The sequence below is a fragment of the Erigeron canadensis genome, chromosome 9 (genome assembly GCF_010389155.1).
Source record: "Erigeron canadensis isolate Cc75 chromosome 9, C_canadensis_v1, whole genome shotgun sequence".
NCBI lineage: Eukaryota > Viridiplantae > Streptophyta > Magnoliopsida > Asterales > Asteraceae > Erigeron > Erigeron canadensis.
The window spans coordinates 10117765-10144651 of record NC_057769.1 but is presented as its reverse complement, the minus strand read 5'-3'; the positions used below and the strand labels follow the sequence as shown (position 1 = coordinate 10144651).

At 31.9% G+C, this 26887-nt stretch overlaps 4 protein-coding genes across 4 annotated transcripts; 3 read left to right on the top strand and 1 right to left on the bottom strand.

Moving 5' to 3' along the window:
* Positions 1-3075: 3075 nt before the first annotated feature.
* On the top strand, positions 3076-3928 carry LOC122582836 (non-specific lipid-transfer protein-like). The gene is made up of 2 exons (XM_043755270.1): positions 3076-3495; positions 3759-3928. The coding sequence occupies exons 1-2, from the start codon at positions 3155-3157 to the stop codon at positions 3766-3768; spliced, it is 351 nt and encodes a 116-aa protein (XP_043611205.1). The 5' UTR covers positions 3076-3154; the 3' UTR covers positions 3769-3928.
* Positions 3929-9146: 5218 nt separating this feature from the next.
* LOC122582434 (non-specific lipid-transfer protein-like) lies at positions 9147-10131 on the top strand. The gene is made up of 2 exons (XM_043754823.1): positions 9147-9558; positions 9758-10131. Exons 1-2 carry the CDS (start codon positions 9215-9217, stop codon positions 9765-9767), a joined length of 354 nt encoding a protein of 117 aa, XP_043610758.1. The 5' UTR covers positions 9147-9214; the 3' UTR covers positions 9768-10131.
* Positions 10132-15136: 5005 nt separating this feature from the next.
* On the top strand, positions 15137-16443 carry LOC122582087 (non-specific lipid-transfer protein 1-like). The gene is made up of 2 exons (XM_043754439.1): positions 15137-15554; positions 16237-16443. Exons 1-2 carry the CDS (start codon positions 15214-15216, stop codon positions 16244-16246), a joined length of 351 nt encoding a protein of 116 aa, XP_043610374.1. The 5' UTR covers positions 15137-15213; the 3' UTR covers positions 16247-16443.
* Positions 16444-16981: 538 nt separating this feature from the next.
* Positions 16982-19106, bottom strand: LOC122581669 (non-specific lipid-transfer protein 1-like). The gene is made up of 2 exons (XM_043753916.1): positions 18660-19106; positions 16982-17246 (listed from the first exon to the last, which is right to left on the bottom strand). The coding sequence occupies exons 1-2, from the start codon at positions 19007-19009 to the stop codon at positions 17237-17239; spliced, it is 360 nt and encodes a 119-aa protein (XP_043609851.1). The 5' UTR covers positions 19010-19106; the 3' UTR covers positions 16982-17236.
* Positions 19107-26887: the final 7781 nt, after the last annotated feature.

Sequence of the window (26887 nt, the reverse complement as noted above, 5' to 3'; positions counted from 1 at the left end):
CGAGATATATAAGACACTAAGTTTTGCCTCGTGCGTTGCACGAGATAACATAAATTTCTAACAAATAATTCAAAACACTCAATATAAAAAAAACTGTCATCGAAAAACGAACATAATTTTTTATAAAATGAAGTAAATTTTAACAAATGATAAAGTAATAAACATTATTACAAAGAAAAAATTATAAATCTCACGATAGACTCCTCACTTTTTCATCCTCCATTATCCCTTTCACAAGCATTGAATATTTCACCATTCTCTTTCCATCTCTCCCCACTTAAAAGAAGACAAAAAAAAACTAAGAAAAAAAAACTAAAACTAATAAGGTGAGAGGGTGAGGAAGAATCCGGATATCACCATAACCACTTTGCTACCCACCCCATAGGTACCTATAGGGGCGGTGGTGTTCCAACCGGTCACAGGTTGATCACCACCTTGTCTCTTTACGTACTACATCCACCCTCAAAGAACTAAACATAGAGTATATAGAAAACATAAATTTAACTTGAATTAAGACAACATTTTTCGCGATGACACATTATATAACAAAAACAACTAAAAGTCATAGTGGTTAACAACTTAAAAGCCAAAAGAAGATACATTATAAATTACATGTTTTGCATGTATACATTTATAAACATATTTAACAATTCCACTCTTTTATATAGTAAAGTTGTTTGAAAGGGTACATACGTTTATGTGTTTACATACACTCTAATAAAATTTTCAATTAGATAATCAATCTTTTTTAGATGACATATAATAACTTGAATCAAACAGTGACGATCACTACATAGTGAACAATAAATAGTGCAACAACAACTATCATCTTATTCATCATAACATATAATTACTTATTCGTTATAAAATACTCACTCCGTCCCACTAAATGTGTCCTATTTTGAATTTTCAAAGTCTTCTTTTATAAACTTTGACCTTATATATTTTGATTTATGTTATATAATATTTGATGGAAATTATACCAATTTTCAAAGTCTTCTTTTATATAACTTTTATCAAATATTATATAACACAACTCAAAAAATTTAAAGTCAAAGTTAATAAAAGAAAACTTTAAAAATTCAAAATATGACACATTTAGTATAGTAGGACGGAGTGAGTAACAAATTATTAGTATATGAGAGTATCTACATCCTAAGCTTAGGTAAATAACAGCCACATATTCATTTTTGTCATAAATTTGTAATTAATATTATTGTGGTGAATTGTTATTAGCAATTATAAAACTAAGAAACTGTTACCATATATCTCTTTTCTATATATGTTAAGTGTCATCTAATTTATATATGTTAAGTGTCATCTAATTATATAAATAATATTTTTAATAAATTTTGTTGTATTTTAGACCGAATATCTATTATGTCTTGCAAAATAAAAACAAAAATCTTATTAGATCAAGTGGTTTATGTTTCATATTAAAAGCTAAAGGTTGTGGGTTTTAACCATGCTTATGACTTTTTATTTATGTTTATGCTATTTATTTATAATTAATAAAAACTATGTGGCTGTTGACTGGATGACGATTTGTCAAGTTCTGGTAGATAATTAACGTATGAACACCATGTAGGAAAAAGATGATGTGACGACATCAGAGATATGTCACATTATCGCTTGGAGATAAAGAATAAGTAAATAAAATTGGGGATTCGTGATAAACTTATAAAATTTATAGACATAAGTTTCGTAGTAATTAAGGGATGTTTGAGTTTTTAGAAAAATAAGGTTTTAAGAAAGTGAATATATTTGAGCAACTCAATTGAACGTATACTTTGATATATTGATATAAAGGTTTAATAGGTGTTGATATTTAGATTTTGGTTTCGAAATACTAAAAGTAACTTCGTTGTAGATGGAGTGGCAATTGTATTTAGATTTATTAGAAAGGTCGTGGGTTTTAATCTTTTTTCAAATTTTTTAAAGATTTTCTACAAATACAAAGGTGGAAGATTACATATAGATTTTCGTTTTGGAAAACAGATTAAAATTGCTTATAGACTAAGTGGCAAAATTGTTTTATAACTTTCACATAAGTCATGGGTTTGAGTACCGCATTATTAAAGTTTTTTATATTTATATTAATTAATTTAAATTTAAGTTTTAAACGAATGAATAAGTGACAGCTTACGTGTCAACGTTTAAAAGATAAACGACGTGAGGATGCCACGTAGGAAAAAGATGATGTGACGATCAAAGAAGTATGTTACGTATGCGTCTTGAGATAGAAAATCTCTTATATAAATAAAAGAAGATTGTTTCTAGAAACTTTTTACCTATGTGGCATGTCACTATTTTTTCCTAAACTATTTTTAAAAATATATGATGTCATAATAGATTTTCTTTTATTTTAAAAACTATTTTTATATTAGAGAATATGCCCTTTTTTATATTATTTTTTAACCTTAATTATTTTTAATTAATATGAAAGATAATATCCTAACTCTTTAACTTTAGTTTCTTATCTACCATTGATTTATGATAGTTATTTTTTAATTTTTCATCACCCTAATCAGTTTTATGTATTAATGTTAATGTTTATAAGTATGTTGCTATCTTCGTATCAAATTATAATGTATTAACAACAAATTAAATACATATTTCTATATATTTTTTGGTTTTAAATTTTTAATTAAGCGTCTCGGGTTAAACCCAGATTGATTAGCTAGTTTTATATATAGAGGGAATTATAAATTGTCGGCAAAGGTTTGGTTGATTGGCCGGGATTCATAAATGCATGTATTAGGAAAGAGCAAACATCATAACACATTGAGAAATCAATTAACGGGGAAGACAAGTTCAATTTACTTTTTCTGAACAGCAACAAAGTTCAATATACCTACGTAACCTAATTAGTTAGGAAAGAGCAAACATCATACCATCAAATGAATGTTTAATTAGTTAATTAATATTGAAATTGATTTCCAACTAATTAATTGTGCTCACTTGTCCTTCGATCCGGTTCTTGTCAACCTACGTACCTAGACATGCATATGTAGATTATATACACATGCAAAGCACAACTATAAATACAAGTACCACCGGCAATGGTTTCTAAAGTACACCAACATATATATATTTCTAACAATACAATAAAATCTATACATACAAGGTAATTAGTGTTGATATACTAGAAAAAATGGGGAGCACCGGAAGGATGGTCTTATTTGTAATGTTAACTTGCATGGTTGTGGCAGCACCCTACGCCGAGGCTCTTACTTGTGGTCAAGTTGCAAGCGGCGCGTTACCATGCCTAGGCTACCTACTTAAAGGTAGTCCTCTGCCACCCGCTTGTTGCACTAGTGTTAAGAGACTCCTTGGTGCGGCAAACTCAACCCCAACCCGTCAGACTCTCTGTAATTGCTTACAAAATATTTACAAATCCAACCCAGGCATTGATTTGGGTAAAGCGGCCGGTCTACCTGGAAAGTGTGGTGTCAACGCCCCTTTCAAGATCAGCCCTAGCACCGATTGCTCCAAGTATGTATACATATACTTAGCACATACATTACACAATATGATCAATCGTTTATATATATATATCTATATATATATATATCCATTTTTTAATTCGTCCCCAATATTCATGTTTCAAAACCTCATACTAGCTAGCTTTTATCAACTATTCATCTTTTAGAAACTTCTTATGTTTAATCACTAACTAATTATTAATACGTTGAACTTTATAATAGTCAATTAAAGTAGTAAGTAATTATGTTCACTGGCATATTTGATATTTGCAGGGTACACTAATTAAGGATGAATCATATCTAATACATGGAAGAATCGATGTAATGTTGATTCCACGGAAGCATATATTAATTCCGTATATATAATTTCATGTATAATATATATCGAAGGCAGTCAGGGCATCCTCGGTCTTCTTCATTAAAGACGTGTATGACTTAATATGTAGTCTTTAATATGTGTACTTGATGTCTTATGTTATAAATAGTGCTTGTTATTATATTATATATATATATATATATATCTAGCTAGCTAGGTGCCTATATAAAACCTTCCAAGCAACTTCATATTGAATATTTGCAACACTTCAAGTACATGGACAAATCGGAATGCATAAAAACGAAATTATGAAATTTGTTTATAGTATCACAATTCACAATTAATCTCGAATCGTTGTAACTCTTCACGAATTGTCAGTTAATTTGTCACGGTGTTTCCTTTGCGACTTCGCGTGACCTCTTGTTGCTTCGTAATTTAATGCGTGGTGTAATGTATCCGTTCTTGTAGAAACAATTCTTTAAAGGGTAAATTACAAAAATCATACTTGAGGTTTGTTCAAAACTACATTGGTTACACCTACAATTTAAAAATTACGCGAGTCATACACATCGTTGTCAAAAACTTACTATAACACCCCAAGCTAGGGTCGAAATATTACCGAAAAGATATAGCATATGCATGGGATTATCGTAGAATAAGTTTAAATGATTAACAAGGAATCCGGTGGATCCAAACATGACATAACAAGTACCAAATGCACAAGGAGCATGTAGCCATCAAGCGTTTAAAAAATGATATCAGAAGATGGCAAACGATCCTAAGCTTAAAGTTAAAGTAGGGCAAATGAATCTGTGATCCACGTAAGTCCAAGCCCGGGTTCTAATGCAACCTCAATCATGCTTCTCGCACTTGAATCACCTGATTACCTGAAAAGTGTACTAAACAAGGTCAACACTAGGTTGGTGAGTTCGTAGTAATGGTTCACAAGGAACCATCCAAGTCGCAACATGTGTAAAGTATAGGCAAATCATGACATGTACAAGGTGCAAGTAAATCATAACTTGCGGTAAACCATCGCATCACACAAGAATGTAGAGAGGGTTACTCATGGCGTACCCTTGCCAAATGTAGGTACTTGCACAAGAGTCTAATCACATTAATTAGAGAAAACATAACATGCGCGTCCAAACAATAAGACATCAAATAATGTATCATAAATGCATCATAACTACAACAAAAGCCACCACAACCACAATGCTCTCAAGTATGAAATACTCGGTAGTACGTCGTACAAAAGCGCGTTCTCAAGTGTATGACACTTGGTAGTACACCAACCAAACTATAAGTACAACAGCATGTTCTCAAGTGCAAGGCACTTGGGAGTACGACAACCAATCATCCAAACCACAATGCACATACATTTCATACGACTTTACATTTAAGGAATTGAAGATATCTATGCTTGTATACAGGGTCACCCGCAGCCTTCCCACTACATCTAACAACTCATTAAAGGTATCATCGTCTTCCATGTATGTATACTATTCTAATCATATCACACAATCCAAACCAAAGACATAATCCAACAACAATAGGTTATACCGTCAATAAATCAATTTAACTAGCAATCAAGCAATAAGACAAATCATAACTCAAGCCAATCAATAAATAAGTGCAAAGCATGTTCTCAAGTGTAAAACACTTGGAAGTACATCAATCAATCATTAAGTACGAAAGCATGTTCTCAAGTGTATAACACTTGGAAGTACATCAACCAATCATTAAGTATGGAAGCATGTTCTCGAGTGTAAAACACTTGGAAGTACATCAACCAATCACAAGTCCATTCATTCCCACTGAACAACACGTACATACACTTCGAAGGATTTTGCTTTCATCAAGTCCCGGATCCTTATATATAGGGTCACCCGCAGCCTTCCCACCACATCTAACAACCCTTTTAAGGCATAACCGACTTCCATGTATGTACGACTATCCTAATAATCACAATGTCACAATCATATGCGTACACCATCCAACAATCACTCAAATAATCAACAACAAGCAATAAGTCATCAATCAAATCAACCAAAATCAAACAAGCACGTATGTACACTTTTCACCCCAAATCTCAATTGAGTAGGGAGCTACAAAACTCACCTTGAGCGGCTATGACAAGTTAAGATTGGGATACAAGCGTAAGATCCTCGTCACACATTCACAACCTATAGTAATACATACATACATACATATTAATATTCGTTCATGATTCGAGACTCGTTTGCTCATAAGAATCCAAAGTTATGATTTGTTGGGTGGCTATGAGATTAGGGGAATGTTAGGAATTGACTTGAGATGGATTAAAATGAGTTAAAGACGTCAAAGTTGGCCAAGAACATCCAAACCCTAATTCGACACTTGAAATCCTATTTTTGTGAGATTCAAGACTCAATTCGACATATAATCAACATGATTGAACATAACAAACATAACCCCTCTCATAATTTCATTCCATAACATCACTTTAACTCAATATTCGATCTTGACCCATTTTGACCTCACAAAACCCTAATTCGACCTAGACCTCGATTTGAAGAATGTTAAGACATGTTTTGAGCATAATTTGACATAAGTAATGTGTATGAGACTAACCCATACTTTAAAAGTCATTTCATAACTTCAATTAAGCCTCAAATCCGATTTTGACCTAAATTATCCAAGTTGCCAACCCTAAAATCGACCCATTAAGCTTTTGAACCAAAAATTGACTAAGGTTTGTTTAGGTTAGACTTGAAACATGATTATAAACATAAAATGGTGGATTTGAGATGAGTTTTACTTACCAAAGTTACCTTCAAAGAGTCAAACTCGAATTTGAGCTAAATTAAAAGATTTCTTGGGCTTTGACCTCAAATCCTTGGTATGATGATTAAATGATGATAATGATGATGATTCTTGTATAAATCTTGTTGAAACAACACTACTTGAAGAAGAAATCTAGAGATTGAGAGAGATGAGTATGTGTGTGCGTGTTCTTAAGTGTGTTTAGAGAGAAAGAGTGAAAGAGAAATGAATGGGTGGATAAGGGAAAGTGTAAGAGTTTGGGGAGGATAAGGTTAGGTCAAATGTAATTAATTTCTTTTTCAGCACTTTTGGACTAATACCCCATGAATTAGTCTTATTCTGTCTATTTCCCATTTTTTGCCACCCGTAGACTATTACTCCACGAATTAATCTTATTCTGTCTATTTCTCATTTTTGCCACTTTTAGACTAATACTCAGAGAATTATTAGCACAAGTTACACATATGAAGGATGAATCCGAAAAGAAAAGCAAGTGTTACATACATAATTAACGAAAGTCAATGGGTCCAACACCACGAGTGTTACAATTAACCACATAGTCAACAAAAGTCAAACGGTCAAAATTCGCGGATGTTACACTTACACTGACCATACCTATCTCTGACGGCCATCAATTTGGCCGTTAAGTCAAGTCATGTGTTGTGCATGTGAGGTATCAAAACCGTAATTTCGTGTATACTTCAGGTATCATTTGTGTAATTCACCCTAATAAAAATTATTAAGATATTTATATTTATATTTCAGTTATTAAAGTGGGTAGATATTCTATATTAAAATTCACACACACACACATATATATTTTTAAAAAATTCATTTCAAAATAAAAATTATAAAAGGATGTTATCATACGATACAAGTTTAGGCTTAGAAATTCTAAGATTAGGCTAACGATTAACCCTGGAACTTTAAACACAAAATACTACAAATTGCTAACTTTGAGATATATAACGATTATTCAATATTGCTTTACCCTTCTAATCTGAAGGGGATATCAACAAACCATACGAAAAATTTATATTGCTTTCTAGATTATATTTTTTAAATAGGTTTTTATCAAAAGGAATAACTCATAAATTAATAATAATAATAATATAAAAGTGAAAATTTTTGTGGTTTTGATGATTCTCATCCTTGTTATATTCACTATACACATATAACAAAATAATAATTACATGTTTAATAATAAATGCATTCTTGTATCAACTATTTTTCTCAATATACTTTTCATTATAAAAATTATTGTTTCATAATAAATGTCATATCTACCCAACTTAATAAATGAAGTATAAATAAAAAGGTCTCTAAAATTCTTAATAATTATTTTTATAGTGAATTATAAGGATAGTACTTGAAGTATGCACGAAATTACAGTTTTGATACCTCACATGCATGACACGTGACTTGACTTAATGGTCAAATAGACGACCGTCATTGATAGGTATGGTTAGTGTAAGTTTTTGACAACAGTGGGTATGACTCACGTAATTTTTAAATTGTAGGTATGACCAGTATAGTTTCGAACAAATCTTAGGTATGATTTTTGTTATTTACCCTTCTTTAAACTTAATTCCTAAATTTTACATAACAAACCCTTGGACTATAAGCTAACTGCAAATATCTCCTAAATATAGCTTTAAACTATTACAAGTTTACAACTTGGACCCTGAACTTTACTTATAACAAGATTTAGACAATTACAAATGGCCATTACCGGAGCGGAAAGAGGCGCCCCTAATATGCAGAAGTGCAAAATAAAGATTCATAGAATCAGCAGAAACCAAACCCACTATATATGCTAGCTTGCAATTAAATCTCATTTTTAAAACACGGACTATGTATATGCCTACAAGTACGTAACTAACCAAGTCTCATGTATATTTCCATTTTTTTCCGAGTTATTAATGTTAGTGACTTTCATTTCTTCCAACGGGTGTTCGTTCAATTAAAAAAAAAACCTCCTAATCATACGATGAACACAAAAAAGTTTCAAGATGAAAAAAAAAAAAATTAAAATGATGATCAATGACCCTTTGTAGGTCTAGTAGCCATAAGCCGCGATATGTTTCTCTTTAAAATAAAATTTGTAATACATGTTATATGTCTAGTAGACCCTAACTAAGGTTTTGCATTCTGTTTAGGTCGTGGTAGAATTGGTGGTGGATTTGACTCCAATTACACTAGCATGGTGTACGTCTACACTAATTAATATGTATATATAATAAACAAAAGTAGTAACAAGTTCAAGTTACATAAACACTAAAATGGATAACAAACAAAAGTACAAGTTCAATTTAATTAAACCCATAGTTAGGAAAGAGCAAACATCAAAAATAAATGTTATATTAATATTGACATTCAACTCTAACCAACCAATTGTTTAATTTCCACCGTGCACTCACACTCACTCACTTACTCCAGTCCATGTCAACCGGGCTAGCCAGACGTTAACGTACACATGCAAAACCCCACGTACTATATATATAAGTACCATAGGCCATGGTTTCTTACACCAACATCTATACATACAAGGTAATAAGTGTTATTATATATATATATATATACATATATATACTAGCTAGCTAGTAAAATGGGAATTAGCACTAGAATGATGGTTTTATGTATAGTGGTAGCTTATATGGTTGTCATATCGCCCTTTGCTGAGGCTCTTACTTGTGGTCAAGTTGCAAGCAGTGTGATACCATGCCTACCTTACCTACAAAAAGGTAGTCCTTTGCCACCTGCTTGTTGTGCTGGTGTTAAGGGGCTTAATAATGCTGCAAACTCAACCCCGGCTCGTCAGACTGCCTGTAATTGCCTAAAAAAAATCTACAATTCCAACGCCGGCATCGATGTGGGTAAAGCAGCCGGTCTACCTGGAAAATGCGGTGTTAACGTTCCTTACAAGATCAGCCCTAGCACCGATTGCACCAAGTATGTACAATCTAGATACGTTAATTAATTTAATTCATCTCAACCACTCATTTTTCAAATGTCTGTTATTAACGTACTTAATTAAAATAATACTCAACTATATATTTGTCTTTTAGAAATACTTTAAATCGCTTAATTACGATTTCATTAATGGGTGGAAAATATGCTTGTATTTCAAAGTATATTTTAATTTTGGCAGGATACGGTAAGGCTGAAATTATCTACGCATGAAAGAAAGATCTAATGTGTTGATCCTTGAAGCTAGATTGGAAGCATATATATTTATATAATAACTTCATATATATAATACCGAAGGTAGGCAGCTAGGGCATCGTGTCCTCTTCTTCATTGAAGACGTGTATGACTTCATATGTGTCTTTGATCCGTAATGTCTTCGGTTATAAATAATGCTCGTTATATCTCTATCTTTACTAGCAACTTTAAGTATATGTATGTGAATGTGACCGATAAAGGAATTTGATGGATAAGGATTTAAGTGTTGTGTTAACCTAAAATAACAAGGAAATGTATCAAGATTCCTATCTATCAATAATTTCTAAAGAATTCTTGGAACCATTGCATGTACTTACCCAATCCAGACTATGGCGAAATCCTGAAACAATTTAAAAATGTTGTTGTAAACTGAAAAAAATACTCAATATATATGGATTGCCGTAAATTAAAGCTGGAAGACGTACGGAAACATTCAACTGTAGTAGAATAAAGGTCGTAGAACAAAGACTAGCTATTAAAGCAAAAGCAGTAAATTAATGAAAGCTGCATGTTAGAAAAAATTACTAAGCTGTTAAATTTTATAATCAGGAAAACTGTAAGCTGTTAAAGTTGTAAACTGTAAAAAGTAACACAAAGCTGTTAAAACTATAAACTTGTTAGTTGTTAAAATAAAGCTGTCAAAAGACAAAACCGTAAACACAATTAGCTGTAAATATAAAATTTGAAAACATATATAATGGTTATGGAGTTTACGCCTGCAGGTACATTTTTGTAATCAAAATTTGTAAAAAAGGTTTTAGAATTAAAACAGTTTCGCGTATACAAAATTGTAGGGAAAATTGTAGGGAAAATGTGTACTTACGAATTAAAACTGAATTTTATTAGAATAAATTCAAGTGTATAAACATATATTCGAAAACGAAACGAGAGCTACAACTCAGATCTATTCGAGTCTGTTCCTAGGGACCATGACTGAACCAGTTTGTACTCTCAGATGTTGCTCCTTTACCAAATTTCGAAACGAGAGCTACAACTCTGATGGAGATATGAGACAGGAGTGTGTAAATTAGCTATGTATGTTGTGTAGCCATTCATCTGGAGACGGAGGTCATGGGTTCGATCCTCATCCCATGCAAAGGTTGGAGGGTCTTTTCTACCATTTAGGTAGAAACTGGAAGCAGCCTCTCTACATAGCTAGTGGTAAGGTCTGCCTACATCTTAACCTCCCCCATACACCTTCGAGGTATTGGGGCTCAAAACTCACGAAAGATGACACTGAACAGTTACTTACTTACTTACTTTGTTGTGTAGCCATTCATCTCAAATCTTTAATAGATAGAAAAGTCAAATGGGTCAAAACTATTGGGTCGACCGTGTGGTAGCTGGCAATAGACATGAGCACTGGTCAAAACCCGGTCCAACCCGACCCAACCCAAAACCCGGCAGTGTAACAAAATCAAACCCGTGACCCGGTCCGTTATCCTATCTGTTGGGTCGGGTGTGGGCGGGTCTACCATGGGTTTTCGGATCATATATATGCTCATCTCTAGCTGGCAAGTGGCAACTGATCATATGGAGAACTCGTATAAGAAGTCGATCATGAGTGTTTGTTAGTAATTTACCCATGTGTAAATCTGGTCTCAAATGGGTGAAAGTTGTTGGGCTATACTTTTCAGGCCCGTGATATCCCATTATTACTCATGTAGTATGTTGTGTAAATCTGCCTATTATCCTCAAATGGGTTAAAAACTGTTGGGCTGGACTTTATGAGCCCGTCATATTCCATAGGGCTGTGTGGGCTACCCACAAAATAAAACACGATTACACTATGCAAGCAACTTCCCAGACAGACAAATTTCAACCCGAACACATATTATATACCTATACTAGCTTAAGCACCCGGGTAAAATCCAGGTAATTTAAGATAACTTTTATAAATATAAACTATCCCCGTGATATTAAGATAAAACATTATAGTTATGGCATTTGTAATGTAAATGTTAAATTTCGTATATCAACAAATAGCTAACTGATCTTACGTAAACATTTATAATAACATACCATTAAAGTTTATTCCAACGCATAAAAAATATGGAAAAATCCAAATGTCCATGGTAAAGAAAGATATTGATAATGAATTCAAAATATGATCAAATAACAAAAAAAAAAATTTATATTAACCAATAGAGTTTGTGACTCATTAGTAAGGTCAGAGAATCTATCATGATTATTATAGTTCGAGTCTCACTTCTCACATATGTAAGTGTGTATTAATAAAAGGATTTTGAGATTAATTGTTATCCAAGTATGTTGAAAGATCTTCAAATTTTTTTAAAAAAAATACTAATTTAAAAATCAAAAGTAATTTGATGGAAGATAAAACTTGATTTTGCAATTGGGGATCTATAATTAATGGTAAGAGTGAACGTGAATTTTGGTCTCTATAAAATGATTAGAATTACTTAGTTTATTTAATTTTGTTCAACAAATAAGATTTTTTTAGCAAAATTTTAGGAAAGTACTTCATCTTTATATATGAAAAGATTAGTAAGGAACTAAAGACGAACTGTAAAAAGTGATAGAACAGTGAACCTGGCTGTCAGGTAGCTGCGTAACTGTTTGCCAGCCTGCTTGTTTTTTTTTTTTAAATTGTCTTTTTACTTTTTGTTACATAACTTTAATTCTTTTACTTTTCGTACGCATGTTTTGTTTTATTTAGTTTTTAAACTTTAATTTTTTTAACTTTTGCCATGAAAGTTTCATTATCTTTACTTTTGTTCACATAAATTTACTAAAGTTTCGTCCATTTTACTTATTGTCGCATCACTTTCGTTTCTTTTACTTTTCGCAAAAAATTTTTGTTTTATTTACTTTTTATACTTTTATTTTTCTAACTTTTATCACGAAAGTTTCATTATCTTACTTTTAACCACATAACTTTTATCAACTACACGAAACTTTTAACCTTTTTACTTTTTGTCACAAAACTTTATTTCTTTTACTTTTCGCACGAAAATTTTGTTTTATTTAGTTTTTAAACTTTCATTTTTCTAACTTTTGACACGAAAGTTTTATTCTTTTTACTTTTTATCACAATAAATTTACTTATGTTTTCGCCCTTTTAGTTTTGCCACATCACTTTCGCTTCTTTTACTTTTTGCACGAAAGTTTTGTTTTAATTAATTTTTATACTTTTATTTTTCTAATTTTTGTCACGAAAGTTTCATTATTTTACTTTTTACTATATAACTTTTGTTTTATAAATTTTCGACAAGTTTTTTCCATTCCTGGCACGAAACTTTTAACCTTTTTACTTTTTGTCGCATAACTTTATTTCTTTTACTTTTGGCTCGAAATTTACTTTTAAAAATTTCATTTTTCTAACTTTTGCCACGAAAGTTTTAGTCACTTTACTTTTTATTACATAAATTCCTTATTAACCATGATTTGTAAATTTGATGTGTCGTTATCTTTTTCAAGACAACGCCCAAAGATTATGAGATGACCAGTGTAAATTCTTTAACTACGATTATTATAGTCCGCAACGCGGGCGTTGAATTATACTAGTTTCATACAGAATTACTATTATGATGCACAGCCAGAATTTGGTATCAAATGTGCTGATTGCCTAATTAGAAGAGGCCGATTGAAAAAAGTCATATATATTTATTTTTGGATGAAAAATTATATTAAATTCTATGTTGGTGGAAAAAAAGTTGAATACCCACTAGTTCTCATATAGCTCCACTTATTGTGACATGAATTTTATTAAATTTTGGTAAATAGTTATTTTAAAACGTTTCTGAAAAACGCTCGCGAAGGCTGTGGTAGATCTATTCAATAGCATTGCTCCTGTACTGTAGGACCTATGTAATAATTGTCTCATAAATTGTGGGAGCCCAACTGCCAACTACCCATACTAAACTCCCCCATATGGCCATACCTCAATTGTCATGGTTTCACACTTTCACTCTACAAAAAAAAAAAAAAGTATATGAAAAAAAAAGTATACATAAAAAAAAAAAAATTCATAACCACGACCGTTTGTTTTTGACAAGTGATTAATTTTATTTTTATTTTTTTATTATATTTGTATTTTTTTTGAAAGGTGAATTTCGCTTGAGAACTTTGTGTCGCGATTCGACAGCGGGAGGTCTAACATACGTTGTCTTAACCGGATTCGCGTTATAGAGCTCCCTCGAAGTAGAAATGTTTCTTTCAAATACCAGATGGGGGGAAAACCCCCTACTAATCCGCCCGAAGGCACGACCATCAATAGGGGTAAGCCCTGGCTCATCAGACTTGAAGCTGGGTATACCCAAACTAAGACTTCATAAAAAGATTTCCTATATACATCTCAAGTCTTGAACCCAAAACCTCCTGCTTGTAAGGCAGATACTCAACCACTTGAGCTAACTAAAAAGTACATAAGTGATTAATTAACTACTTGAGGCAATTGTAACTTTCACATATTACTTTTGTTGATTTTAGGAAATTTATGTTAAGTATGGATCATCTTTTATTTAATGGACGACAAATCTGTATCTATACTTTATTATAAAACAAACTACTCTTCCTTATTTTCAACTTTATATCTTTAAAATACTCAAAATAACCTTAATTTTCAAAACATTATTAACGCACACATTAAATTTACCCAATATATTCTTAAAATATTTTTCAACCATATTTAGACAAACTATCTTTCTTTATTCAATTTAAATATTTTCATTTAATATCTCTATAATACTCTTAATAAAATTATTTACAAAAGGTACATCCTTAAACATAAAATAACCACACTACTATTTACATAAATTATTTTTAGATTAATAACCACATTGTTACCACTACCACCACCATCACCACTCGTTGCCGCCACCGTCATCGCATTGCGTGGGTACCCATATCGTTTTATTAAGTCAAGTTAACAATCGCAAGGTGGTACCCTAATTTTGTAATTAAATTCTCATGACCAGGTTTAGGTTTGAATATGAGATCAAAAACGAAAAGTCTCCTACCTTTCTCTTAAACCACTAGACGAAAAATTCTTTAATATATATATGGGTTAGCTATTTGCCAAGTTTCGTACCGATGAAAATGAAGTCGACAAAATCCTTTATCAAATTACTCTTGTTTATATATTTCTTTGTGAACATACAATCCAATATTTGTTCCTTACCTTTGATAAAAGATTATATTCGTTTATTGATCACTTAGTATTATTATTTATGTACCACAACATTGTCCAAATTTGTCCCCTTGGGTAAAATACATTTGTTTATAGTATAATGAGAAATGGTATGGTTTACCTTTGGCTAGGTCTATATAAACACCCTACACTCCACTCCTTTCTCTTCACAAAACCACACCTTACAATCCCTTGAATAAAAAAATTAAAACCAATAATTAATTACAACAATGGCGAGTGTGTTGATGAAGATAGCTTGTATGGTGGTGGCGTGCATTGTGGTGTTAGCACCACATGCAGAAGCTATCACCTGTGGTCAGGTGACAAGCAATTTGCTTCCTTGCTTGAACTACCTAAGGAGCGGCGGGCCAATTCCCGCAAATTGTTGTAACGGTGTTAGAGGACTAAACAATGCGGCTAGAACTCCCGCAGACAGGAAAACCGCTTGTGGTTGCATAAAGAATGCTTATAATGCCTTCCCTGGTATAAACGGAGGCAATGCCGCTGGTCTCCCCTCTAAATGTGGTGTCAAAATTCCATACAAGATCAGCCCGAGTACCGATTGCTCAAAGTAAGTCTACTAATTCTATATGTTGTAATTTTAAAATATAGAGAATGTAATAGAATATATAGTCTTGGTTTATATCCGTAAAATCAAGCACTCAATTTTTCATATAACGAATTTTCCATAAAGAGAATGTAATAGAATATAAAGTTTAACTAATGGTACAACTTTATATCCATTTCAAAGTATATATCTTGATGGTACATGTTTTGTACAACCTTTTTTATTAGGACATACGTATTTAACCACCCTATAATCCTATACGAATAGATTTCCATTCATTTGGGCCTGACCCACTAATCTATTTGTAATGATGAAAGTGTTGATTGTATAAACGGATGAGATTTCTCCATTGGGCTTACTCAGAAATAGAGTACTTTTTTACTCAAATGTAAGGAAATCCTAATGACCGTTCTTGACAGTTTTCCTAACAACCCCCGAGATATTTATCATATGTGGCATTTTTTAAAAAACAGAACGCCTAACCACCAGACCACATTGGTCCTGGTTAAAAATCAAAAATATGTACGTATGTCATTATATAAACCTAACTATAGTTCTACTTCTTTTCCTTTTTTTTTTTTTAAATTGTGGAATGCTATTATACGAGTTTTGCTAAACATATCCTTAGAAATAAACTTGAATTACTTCTAGTTTGCTAATGTGTAGATTGTGAATTGGAATGCAGGGTTCAGTAAATTTTTGGAGTACGAAGATCGAGCAAGATTAAGCAATGAGATTCCGTATGTGTTGTATTTCTGTATGTTAGTACTAATAAAAAAAAAATGAGGATGTTAACATTCAGTTATGTCCCTTTCTGTATTAATATATTGTCTTGTTCTTATTAATCATGTACTCGGCTTTGATCGATCAATTAAGAATATTTAAAGTTTTATTGTGCTCTTCGTATCGGATCTTCTTCTCAATTCATTGGTACCTTACTAGATAAATTTACATTCGTGTTCAAAACAAGCAAATGTTTAAAAGAACTCTGTTGTCTTCCAAACAAGAGTAACGTTGCTAAAGGTAGTGATTTAAGTCTAAATTCTTTAAGCCTTCATAATTATTATAATAATAATTATATATAAATATCCAATCCGTATATATACATAGACCAAAACAACAAAAAAAATCCTGAATTTAATACATTATCTGCAACAAAAGGCCAATTCTCAAATTTTAATTTGCTTTAGGCTCCACTAATAATTCATGGGACGTCCATTATATTATCTAAACCATTTTATAGTCTAATAACAATCATGGGATTACATTAAAGCATTAACTAATTTATAGACACTCCTAAAGGGGCCGGAAATGGCCACTAATGATCGGGTATGAGAGTTGTAAACTATTTACTATAATGAATAATCTATGTTTCGTGTATCTATCTCATTTTAAACCAACTTAATTTGTTGTCTTCATACAATAGGATATGTGAACAATAGGATTATAACACCCCATAACTTATTTTATAACATATATAGAATATATAACTCTTCTAAAACATCATATCGTCCAAGATTTCAAAGGATGAAATCATGATGATTAAATTTCAAATACATGCACCAATTATAAAGAAAAGTGCTTATTTAATCTCCTAAGCCGGAATTAGAACTTTATTGTCGTGGTATAGATGTTCATATGCATCGTAGCTTGACTTGTGATTCATCATATCAATCATGGCTACCTCATTGGATCCTGCATAATTAAATCAAAGAAAAAAAAATAGATAAATAGAAAAACTTAAAAAAACAAGTCCGGCCCAGAGTCCCAACATCACAACTGGTGATAAGGATTCAAGTTCCCCATACGAATTGGGCAAGGCACTGGCCGGGCTTACATTACAATTCAACTAGTTTTAAATAATAATAACTATTACAGAATTTTAAAATATTTATTAGATCACATGTGTGAATGACTTCATTTACGTGTATAACATAATAAAAGTTTATAAGAAAATAAAAAAAAAAACTGTTAAAAACATGTAACATTATGTATAAATTAATTAGTTCATATGTCAATGAATTTGTTTACACGTTTTCATTTTTAGAGTGTTTTCACTAGATTAAAACACTATATATATATATATATATATAAAATAGCCCAGAGAATTGAATGGGTCGGGTTTGCCGATCTCAAAGCCGCCCATGACCGATACTCCTTAATAAAAGTATAACTTAGAAACGAACATATATATAGAGTAATCTTATCTTAATATATACTATAAGACAGTTGAACTAATGACTAATTAACCAATCACATCGTTCGATTTCATCAAATTGACTTTTGATGATATCATCATCTAGATAAACTACAAGTTAAAAATCCTAATAATCATTATTCAAATATATTATTATATTAATATTTATATTAATTTGTAGAAAAATTCTCATTAATTTACACTTTTTTGTTTTTCATCAATAATTTACCTTTTTTAGCCCTGAATACTTTATTTATATTTATTTTTAGCCATCAATTTGAGAAAGTTTTTTAAAATTTACAATCATTTAATTAAATAAAAAAAATTTAACATATGAAATATTTTTTACAAAAAATAATTTGAAAACCTAATTACTTATTAACAAATATTAGAATAGTCCTAATTGTTATCAAAGAATATAAAAACAATCCTAATTGTTATCATATTATCATAGAACAAGCGATTGAAAATAAACATATGCGTGTTATGAACGTGCATCATTATTAAATACATATACTTGAATGTCAAGTACAGGATCACAAATATGTTTATATTTTAATTCTTAATTATTTTTTCTAATAATATCACATTATGAGTACATCTGTTTCAAAATATTTTATAATAGAGAAATTATTATAGCATGTGCCTTATGGAATGATTACGACAAACAATTCTATCAATATGTCTAGGCTAATAATGACAATGAGGAACCTATGATTATTAAACTACAACTTGCAAAATATAACACTTAAAACCGTGTTTTTTTAAAATTATAAGCTTTTATGACTTAAATGTATGGAGATCTAATATTGTTAATATCGTAAATCCCGTGTCCAGTGTTGGACACGGGTCTAAAATCTAGTACTTTTAACTATAAGGAAAGAAATAGATTTATAACTATATATATATACCTGTTGCAGTCTGTGGAGGGGCTAATCTTGTAAGGAAAGTTGATACCACATTTACCAGGGAGACTAGCAGCATAATTCCCACTAACACCCTTGTAAGAAGAAGAAGCACCCTTTAAACAATTACAAATGGTCTTACGATCACCCGTAGTTCTCGCCTTATTTCTAAGCCCTCTAACCCCACTACAACATACAGATGGTGGAGCGCCACCGTTCCTTAAGTACCCTAGACACGGTGCTACAGCGCTCACAACCTCACCGCATGTCACCCCCTCCACCTCGGGTGTAAACAAAGTCGTTAAAACCACCACCAACGCCACCGCGAATGACAACTTCATGAACTTGGATGCCATTAGTTATTTTATTACAAGAAAAAATAATTATGTATGAGATTGTTTGCTTAAGGTAATTATAAGTGCTTTGAATGTGGTATCAAAAGCTTGTGAACGCGGGGTTTATATAGAAAGGAGAAAATGGTTGTTTTGGACGAGTTGATCAATTATGTTACATCAAACAAAAGAAATTTAAATATTGACTTCTACATTTCTACAACAATAAGTTAATCAAAAGTGAAAATCGTAAAACTTAAAACTCTATATTTAACAAAGTGTGTAATGTACGTTTTAGTATTATTTACATAGAATTTTTCACTTGGTTAGAATTTTTAACCACGATTTTAGTCGCCTATTTAGAGCTGAGGTAAATTAAGTTTCTTAATTGTTTTGTTTTAGTTTTACATTTTTTTTGTCATTAGTTACAAGATCTTTCATTGTATGATTTAAGAGTCATAATGCGTTATCTTACATTCCTTGTTGTTAGTTCAATTTCCTCGATCTTTCATGCAAGGTGTATGATTAGAATAATTTTTATATAGTTATTGTTATGTAACTTAATATAAAGTTAACGTTAAGAATTAAAAAAAAAAACTTAAAATGAAAACTAATATAGAATAATTGTTGAAAATTAAAGCTGACGATTTCTGATACCGACACGTTAACACGACAAGGTGACAGTGTCTTAACAGGTCCGACAACATGAAAAGACTTATTAAGACCTATAATATATATGTGTGTATATATGTACCTAATGAAGCAACCTGCTAACGAACCTGTTAAGACACGATAATATCCGTTAAGATATGTTAACAGGTCTTTTACCGGGTTTCTTATCGTGTCTTTAATAGGTTTCTTAGCGGGTTTCAGGTTCGTTGGTTTAAATTTAGGATTTTTGTTAATAAGTTTTTTTTTGTATGTTTCTTATCGTCTAACCTGTTATATATCATGTCGTGCCGTGTTTGTGTTTGGAAAAGCTGACACGATTATTTATCGTGTCATTTTCATGTTTAACATTAACATGTTCGTACCTACTTGTGATCGTGTCGTATTGCGTAAGACACTATATCCCGGCCAGGTCTATGGAAAATGAACATGCGTATAACTTTCCTTTTGAAATTTGAAAATTTATGGTCAACATTTGGAAATTAGTGGGTTGTTGGTACTGGAAAATGACGTGTGTGGTCTTAACTTTCTAGTTGACTTGTAGTCAATCAGTTTGTAGCTTTGTGAGTTTGGTTTGATAACTAGGTACAGTATACGACGTTAAAATTCACAATAACTAATAACACTTGCTGATTTATATGTCTCCTATGCAAATATATAACTGTGAAAAATGATATTCAGATTCACTAAGCTATTGTTTAGAATTTGGTTGTGGAAATTGAAAAAGTATAAGAACATAATTATTTACTCGGCATGTGCATTTACCAAAGTATGGAAGGCGTGTATGTTGTTGTATAAACCATTTAATAGGAAAGGCCGATGGTCTGTGGAGGATTGTTGTTTGGCAAGTAACTGCTCAGTGTCGCCTTCTGCGGGTTTTGAGCCCCAATACGGCCCTTCAACCTTTGCATGGAATGAGGATCGAACCCATGACCTTTATCTCCAGAGGCAAGGGTTGATCCAACCACGCTGGTTAGGATTGTTGCTTGGCAGATTTGGTTAATTACCAAGCTTCAGAATATGGTCATGATACTAATTAAATGGGATGAATTGCTAACCAAATTTGAAAGAACTTAACTAAGTATGAAACCGTCTGTCTAATAATTGATGGTACTAGAAGTTTTGATCAATCTATTACATATGTGCTTTAATAACTTGTATATTGTATTCAGAAAATAGTACTGTGTTGAGATACAAATATCTATTTCCCTAAAGTTAAACAGTGGTTTGAAGGAAGCTACAACTTTGAGGACGCGTTTGGTTCACAGAATGTTTTGGGAATGAATGAAATCTTTCAAAGGAATTAGAATTTGGAAGAATGCAATTTGACGGAATGTTTTTAATTTTTTAAAAATTCAAGTGATGGAAGGAATGAAATTTCTTCCTCCATCCCCAAGGAATAGAGATTCCATCAAATGATGAAATGTTTACATTCCTATGGAATGAGATTCCCTCTTCTTTGTGCAACCAAACGCACTAAGGAATGGAATTTAATTCTAATTCCATCAAATTCTGTGAACCAAACGCGACGAGAATTATGGTTTTTGCCTTTGGATACAGTCTTTTGGCTTACTTATCTTTGAAATAGCAAACTGTCTTAAAAACTTTTTTTTTACCACCTCATTAGGTAAAACAGCTAAAGTTGTGACTTGTGAAACCACAATTCAAGAAAACGTAACCTGTATCGTAGCCACATGGAGGCTTTAGATAGATGTCGATGACCCACCCAAAATTATTATGCATTTCAAACTTTCTATACTGTAATTACTATGGGTAGTGATATATATACTAACAATTTTTTTGCCATTTACAACAACTGTATACATTATACTGCACAGTATACAACTATATAAAGCAAACATTGTTGTGGAAAGCTAAAAATTGTTGTAGATTTATCATTTCCCAATTACTATATATACTAAAAAGCATGAATCGGTTTGCGTGCACCACACATTTTCAACACTTTTAGTCGCTGTCATTAAATTTGTTGCAACAATGGTCCTCATCAGCTAACGGCTATTAAGTTTTTCCTGCAATTATAGTCCTTGTCGTTAAATTTGTTACAACAATGGTCCCTATTAGATAACTTTAACCTTTTAACTTTAGGTTTCTTAATATTTGTCACATAAATTTAACACATTTTTAACACTTTTAGTCCCTGTCGTTAAATTTGTTGCAACAATGGTCCTCATCAGCTAACAGCTGTTAATTTTTTCCTGCAATTATAGTCTCTATCATTAAATTTGTCACAACAATGGTCTCTATCAGCTAAATTTAACCTTTTAACTTTAGGTTTCTTAATATTTGCCACATAACTTTAACGTTTTAACTTTTTTCACATAACTTTAATTTCTTTTACTTTTAGCACAAAAGTTTACTTTTATTTAGTTTTTAAACATATGTTTTTCTAACTTTTGCCACGAAAGTTTTATTTTTTTTACTTTTTATGATAGAAACTTTTAACTTTTTGTCACATAAATTTAATTTCTTTTACTTTTGGCACGAAAGTTTTGTTTTATTTAGTTTTTAAACTTTTATTTTTCTAATTTCTGCCACAAAAATTCATTCTTTTTACTTTTTATCACGGAAACTTTTAAACTTTTACTTTTTGTCAAATAACTTTTATTTCTTCTATTTCTTGCACGAAATTTTGTGTTATTTACTTTTTATACATTTGTTTTTTTAACTTTTGTCACGAAAGTTTCATTCTCTTTACTTTTTATCACATAAATTTATGAAGTTTTTGTCATTTTACTTTTTGCCACATCACTTTTATTTCTTCTACTTTTCACACAAAGTTTTGTTCTATTTACTTTTTATACTTTTATTTTTTCAACTTCAGGCAACAAAGTTTCATTTTTCTTTACTTCATTTCGGTTCTAAAATACATTTAAGATTAAGCAAGATAAAACAGTTTATTTTTCGTTGTGATATACCTTTTTATTAATATTTGTGTAAGATATTTCTATGTAGTTAAGTTACCGTTAAAATTCTTAATCATATCAATACCTCTATGTGCAACTGCGTGAGCCATATTAATCCATAATTGAGCATATGCTGCTACATTTTTCCTTGCTTGATGCAACTGTATACATGAAAGCACTGGAGACCAAAGAAACAGTCACAAAACCATGAAAAGGAGGGTACGTGGTGAAACACAGCAGATGCAATCAAAGGTTTGTTTTAATGAGTAATATTGAAAACGATTCTCTTGCCAGCATGCCTAAAAAGCTTAATGTGAAAAGAAGAGTAATGCTCATTTGCTCAACCAGTCAGACACAAACACATTTTCTAACTGAAGTCTGCAACTATACTAATGTAAAATTTTGATTAGGGCAGTAACTTAGTTGTTTTGTGCTCGAGAAACCAACTACAATTATCCGGGTATGTTCCAGGAACCGTTTTGTGCTTCGGAAATGCACAAACTAACATATGCTAAGTTGCTAACCCTAAGGAGTCAAGGTGTGAAATCAAGCTGCACCACCATTTGTTGTAAGTGTGATCTGGTAATTAGCTTCAGCAATAAGGGAAAAAATGGATAACACATATCCCATTATTAATATTAAAAAGTCATCTTACTCAAGTTGCTTCTGCCTCCCTATCGATAATTGTCATTCTTATGCTGGCGGGTTTGACTAAAATGCTCAGGGGCAGTGGGCTCTCGTCCCAATTCTTTTCGCTATACATGTGAAAGAAGAAGTGGAAATTTGCTGATTTCTTGTAGTGCACAAAAATTTCATTTTATATAATTTTCTACATATTTACATGTTACGTAATGTTTTTCGGGGCAACACCCGGGGACAAAAAATTTGCTGGTATTATTTACATATAATACCAGGGGAGTGCACTACTTATATATAGTATAATCAAATTTCTAAATAATTACACAGTTTATTTTCAACAGTAAAAAGTAAAAGTAATTCTTATTTGTCTCTACATTTGTTACACTGCAGCATGTTCCAAAGACTGCTGGGATGAAACTGAGAGGTTGTAGGGAAACCCAAATATAATGCTTTTTCAGTATCCTAATTGTGAAGGTATGGAACCAAAAAGATAACTATAGACAACACAATTCGATATAAGATTTCTTTCATCAGCTAGTTATGTACTATGCAGCATTGTAGCAGGCTAGCAGCCATAGGATTTGAGCACTGGCCCACCTGGAATTGCATCACTGGTCCTACAAACTCATTGGGCCTTTACTCTAATACAAGTATAAATGAAGTCTAAACTTGACTCATTGGTTAAATTATTTTTCAATCGATCCACATTATCGAATTCCGAGTTTTAGCCAATAAGCTAGATTTTAGACCCGAATTCAACACTGGACACGAGCTTATGATATTATCAATATTAGTTCTTCATACATTTAAGTTATAAAAGTTTATAGTTTTGAAGATATATTTTGCAAGTAATAGTACAATAATCACAGGTTCGTTATTGTCATTATTAGTTGAGACATATTGTTAGAAATGTTTGTCGTAGTCATTCTGTATTATAGAATTTTTTTTAAATCAGTTGCACCAATAATGTAATATTATTATGAAAGATAATTAATAACTAAAATATAAACATACTTGTGATCCCGTACTTAACATTCACGTAGATGTTTTTAATTATGATGTGGGGCCATAACACAGATAAGTTTATTTCAATACTTGTCCTATGATAATTTAGATAACAATTAGGATTGTTTTCCCATTCTTTGATAACAATTAAGACCCTTGATTTGAGTGACAGTAGTAACTTTAAACATTAATACACAAAACTAATATATAAAAAAAGAAAACTTTATACCTTTTTTATTGAGAGATAAAATGAATTTTTAATGGAATTCATATTAATTTGGATTTAACATTCAACTCAACAACCAATGAGCCAAAACCAGTTACTGTAGTAGATATGATCAATCTGCACCAATTAACCAAACGGATTAACACATAATGTGGTAGGCTATTATGAAACAACATACTTCAAATTATATGAGCGTTGTGGATCATTTGCAGTTAAATAGATAACTATTTGAAAGCTATAACCATGTTGCCCATCAAATGATACATGGACAATGGGAATTGTTATCATATCCCTCCCTGCCTCACATAACTTGTATCGAGAACAAACATCTGCAATATTTGTATACCTGCCCAAAAATCCTTGTCGGCAAAAAACAGGTATTGATGAGGGAAAAGGGCTGGTAACAGCATTTGATAGGTTGGACTCTTTTGGGAGAGAAAACAGGCACATGGCAACTTAACAATCTCTAAATGTGCATTGTCAATCATACCAAATTAGTGTAGCCATATATATTTCATCATGGAGACTTATGAATAGCTCCATGGATTTGCTAGATCCATCCATGCATTACAAGAATTCGGCGAGCAGAATACGCAAAGTTTCATGATTTTGCACGTGCATACATAAATAAGAGGAAGTCAAGAGCTCTATACTTAAGCCCTCACATGCATATTACTTACATTCTGTATCCTACTGAGTTAACTTATCATACTGAGTTAACTTATCATACACCCAGCTGGCATACAATGGATGCTCTTTTTTTTTTTCTTCACATATATAGGTTATAAGTAAAATAAAATAATTATTAAAGTAAAACAAATAAAACAATAAATTTTTTTTAACTAAAGATCACCATGGATCATGAAAATCATCGTACATCAATTGTTTCGTGAATCTTCGTGTATCAATCTAACCATGATCTAAGGTTCAACATATTCTCTTATTTGTTTTACTCTAATATTTGTTTTATAATACTCAACCCTTATATATATACACACATACATAAGAGACCCTTATTTTGATAACCAATTTTTTGAAAGAACCTTAAGAACTCTTAAATTATGTATTGAATCACATGTTTTTTTTGTTCATTCACATGTGAAACGCTATAAAAATATAGGGTAAGTTGCAGAAGCAATTTTTTTTCAAAACCTTATATATAGTCGTTTGTTCACATGTAAACAAAAAAGTAAACATATTCAATTCATTCATAAGTTCACAAAAGACTATTTTGAAGGTTGTTAAAAAAGTTTCTTCTACAACATACTTTTTTATATCATTTCACATGTGAATGAAAAAAAAAACATGTGATCCAATACATAATTTGAGAATTCTCATGGTTCTTGCAAAAAAAAAAAATAATAATTATCAAAATAAGAAAAGTCTATACACATATATATATTTTTTTACTTATATGTTTCTTTTACTTTATAGCCTCTTTTATTTCAAACGCAAACTTTTATAACAGGAATATGCAACTTTCATGAAGACTTACACTGACCCAGTAGATGGAAAAAACAATGTTTTAGGAAAGAGCGAGAGTCGGCACAAAAAGATATCGAGAGAGCATTTGATGTTGTAAAAAGCCGCCGGGAAGTCCCTAAATGTCCGACGAAATAAAAGTGATTTGCAAGTGATCTCACAAAAAGCCGACGGGAAGTCCCTAAATGTCCGACGAAATAAAAGTGATTTGCAACTTATTTGCAAGTGATCTCACAAAAGCGACTTGCCGACTTACGTTACTTTGCAAGTGATCCACTCTGTTGGAACTTGCTAGCGGGCCCTTTAGGTCTTCTTGGTTGTCTTTTTGACGCAACAAAACTTGGAAGCCCTCAAAAGCGCATTTATCTCTGTCTAAGTTGGACTAAATGTATATTGGAGTTTTCTGTTAATTGATAAACCTACCATATTGACTCGCAATGAAATTGATTAGATAGTTTTCACAGTATTGTGTCCTTTACTGACCGGTACAAATAATTGACTGTTGCATTCAAGTGAATCTCAGCAATGTGCAACAACTACATTTATTTGACACCACGCGTACCCCCACCAGGGAATAAAGTGTAAGCCGACCAATCACTTTCCCCGGCGATGTCGCCGCGGAAAGTCGAATAGGACAAAACTGGCAGCCAACAACCAGCATTAATTACACGCTGACTTTGACCAGACTTTCTGCGGCGACATCGCCGGGGAAAGTTATCTCGAAAACCGCGATTCGAATTAGACCGTCCGTTGCCTCCCCTTATCCTCCATCCTCTCCTTATCACTTCACCCCCTTTCTTTCTTCCATTGCCTTCCTTTTTCTGTCGACTTCCACCAAAAAAAAAACCCCAAAACCCTCTCAAAAATCAAAAATTCACCCCATATTTTCCATTAATTCCGGCCAACTTTTCGCAGCGACTTTGCTTACCACCATCCCCACCTCTCTTTTAAATACCA